Raw genomic sequence first — 3,154 nt, forward strand, 5'->3', positions numbered from 1 at the left:
TCAATTCACATTAGCGCGCAGAGCGCGCAGGCAACCGTTCCAAATAACTAAAGCGCTTCATGCGCATTGACAAAACGGAACGATTTTGAAGCGCTGCGCAACAGTAATGCAGTTTATGCGTTTCATGCGCAACTCGGAACGCACCCCTTGTGAATTCGGACCGGTTTCCTGCGCGATCTGTGCATTGAGTGAACTGCAGTGAGCTGAATACTAAAATGGACGCCTAACGAAACGTTAAGAGACTATTAACAGTATCAATCACTTCATTGATATTTTCAAACAAAAACGATGAAAGTGATAGCTCGCAATCGAGCGAGAGTGAACTTGAAGATGAAGACATTTCCTTAAGGGATATGCAAACATTGTATTGTATACTATTGGGGAGTAAAGTACGTGGAAAAATGATTGCAACCGAAACAATTACATATTATGTTGATCGCGTAATTCCCAATTACTCCAATATTACATTTAAAGAGCATTTCAGATAAGCATTTCAATCCAAACGTTATTAAGTTATAAAGTTGAAATATTATCCATTTGTTTTGAGAAATTAATTTCACTTATCATAACCTAACATTCTAGAATGTTTCTGGCAACATTTGAAATAATTTTATCATTAATTGGACCAGTGCTAAATAAGACAAATACCACAGCTTTTTTTTTGTAACGCAAGAGAAATCTTCAACTGCTGGGATCCCTGGGGCTCGTCCCAGGTTTGCCCAGTAGCCGCTTTCGGGGAAGACCCCCCCGCCTCCGGGGAGAGGCTTACGGGGGGAGTGTGGGGTTGTATGACATGCACATCGCTCACGATTCTGCATGCATACCCTACCCACTAAAACTCCTGCGGATGTCCCTCACGGCGCTCGTTGTCAGGGGGGACCCCGGAAAACGCGCTAATTTTTCCGGGGCCCCCAGCGCCTTGCCCAGCTGGGCACCATAGCGGGAGACGCCTGGGCGTCTCCTCAGCTCCGTGGAACTGCCTCCTGAACACACACTGCGGCGGGTTGGGGGGACATCCACCCAAGCCCGCCGCCCCTCTAGCAGGGGTGGGTTATACTGCGGACGTGCGGTAACCCCGCCCGCACGCCCGCTCCACCCCCGCGGTCCCCCCTTTAGTTAGTGGGGGGACCCGTACGTACGGCCATTGGCCGGCGTCGCCGACGGCGACGGCCTCCTCTTGTTCCGAGGGGGGGAGGGGGGAGAAGATACCTCCTGTGCGCGTTAACTGCGCCCTTCTCCCCCCGGCACTGTCATGTGCCGTCCCCCCCCTGAAACCGAAATCGCGACGAGGGGCCGCTCCTGGGCCCGCGACGTCGTAAAAAATAACGCCGCCGCCGTGGTGGCGGCGGCGGTCTGCGGCCCGGACCCAACCCGTCGCTCCATTCGCTGTCACTAGAGGGGGGTGGTGCTTCCCTCCTCCTGACGCGTTCGGCTGCCTCCTTCTGCGACATGACTGCGCCGCAGAAAGAGACGAACGCCCTCCATTTAACTTCGCCCTCCTCTCCCCCGGTCACCGCCGCGGAGATGATGGTCGGGAGGGCGAGGTCATCTCCTACACTTTCCCGGAGGGCACGACGCTGCTCCTCCCACGCTGGGCAAAACTCCAGCGTATGCTGCGCCGTGTCTGCCTCCTCCGGGCAATGGTGGCAGCGCGTGGCGCGCTTCTTCCCGATTCGGCACAGGTAATCACCGAAGCACCCATGCCCGGTGATCACCTGTGCCGTGTGGAACGTAAGGCCTCTCCCCTTACGCTCCACCCACTCTCCAAGAACCGGCCGGATGGCCTCTCTGACCCTCCTGCCCCAAAAGGGGGTTCGCGAGAAACTCCTCCCACTCGCGCAGGAGGGTCGTTTTGGCCTGGAGCCTCAGCGCCCTCTTGACCCTCGCCGTTATAACGCCGTCCCTGATCGCCTTAGACCGCGTATACACGCGGGCGTGTGACCTGGCGATCAGGTGAATTGGGGGGATCCCGGCGAGGGTAGTCGCCCCCACGTGCGAGACGGTCCGGTAGGCCCTGGCGGCCCTATTGGCTATCAGCCGTTGGGCCGCCGCCAGCGGCCTACCAAGACGAGCATCCTCGCCCGCCTTCTCCGGCCAAATCGGTGCCGCGTAAAGCAGCACCGATTGGACCGTTGCCACGTAGAGGCGACGCACGTGCCCGCTGGCCCCGCTAATATTGGGCAACAGCCTAGCAAGGCTGTTGGCCATTGCCCTCGCTCTCGGGACCACGCGGGCAACGTGCTTGCCGAAGCTCCTCCTCCGGTCGATCCAGACCCCCAGGTATAGGAGGTGGGGCTTGATCGGGACCTCCGTCCCCTCCACCCGGACGCTGAGCCCCCCGGCGGTGACCCCCCCCCGCAAGGCGATCATAAAACATGGTCGCCTGCGTTTTATGGGGGGCCACTTTCAAGCCCAGTGCCCGGATGGCGTGCACCACGCTCGCCGCCGCCACGTTGGCCAGCCTGATGGCCTCCTGCCAGCCCTCCCCGCTGACCCCCAGGAATATGTCATCGGCATATCCTGTGAGCCAGCATCCTCTAGGGAGGGCCACCCCGAGGACCAGCTCTTAGCGCAGAAGGCCCCCTCCGAAATGGGCTTACGGCCCCGCGTCTCCTCTGTCTTTGCCGCCGGGGGGACCTCCTTGCCTCTCAGCTGGAGGATCATCTTATCCAAGGCCGCGATATCCTCCTTGGCCTTGGAGAAGACGGCCCCCCGCCTGCCTTTTTCTTCTTCTCACCCGTTACTATGACGTCGGGTGAGCCGCTTCGGGGGCCGGCAGACGTACCGCTGACAGCGCCAGCGGCGTCGGCCGCCTCCCTTGCCCGCCTCTCTTGCACACTCTTCGGTGCGGGCTTGTCCTTAGAGGATTTCGTGCTCGAAATCCTCTCAACCACCACTTGGGGCTGGGAAACCCCGGACTCCTGTTCGACGTTTTTAAAAACCAATTCCTTTTTTGTCGACATTTTTATTATAAAAAATCCTCTCAATCGAACATTTATGTGCGTGTGTGTGTGTGTGTACACGGGCCCGCGAAGCCCCATACCGGGGGATCCGGGAAACCCAGGAGCATCGAGCACGCAAAGGACAGTGGCTTCGGCGGTGGCCCCCGCGAGAACGAGCACGGTCCCGTCCGGTCACCAACCGGCAGTACTCG

At 58.5% G+C, this 3,154-nt stretch overlaps 1 protein-coding gene across 1 annotated transcript; it reads right to left on the bottom strand.

Moving 5' to 3' along the window:
- Positions 1–1,746: 1,746 nt before the first annotated feature.
- LOC139784875 (uncharacterized) lies at positions 1,747–2,208 on the bottom strand. The gene has a single exon (XM_071724051.1). The coding sequence runs from the start codon at positions 2,206–2,208 to the stop codon at positions 1,747–1,749; it is 462 nt and encodes a 153-aa protein (XP_071580152.1).
- Between the last annotated feature and the right edge of the window lie 946 nt (positions 2,209–3,154).

Source organism: Temnothorax nylanderi, unplaced genomic scaffold, assembly GCF_030848795.1.
Source record: "Temnothorax nylanderi isolate EJ_2023f unplaced genomic scaffold, tnyl_v1.0 TNYL_tig0694_pilon, whole genome shotgun sequence".
NCBI classification, from domain to species: domain Eukaryota; kingdom Metazoa; phylum Arthropoda; class Insecta; order Hymenoptera; family Formicidae; genus Temnothorax; species Temnothorax nylanderi.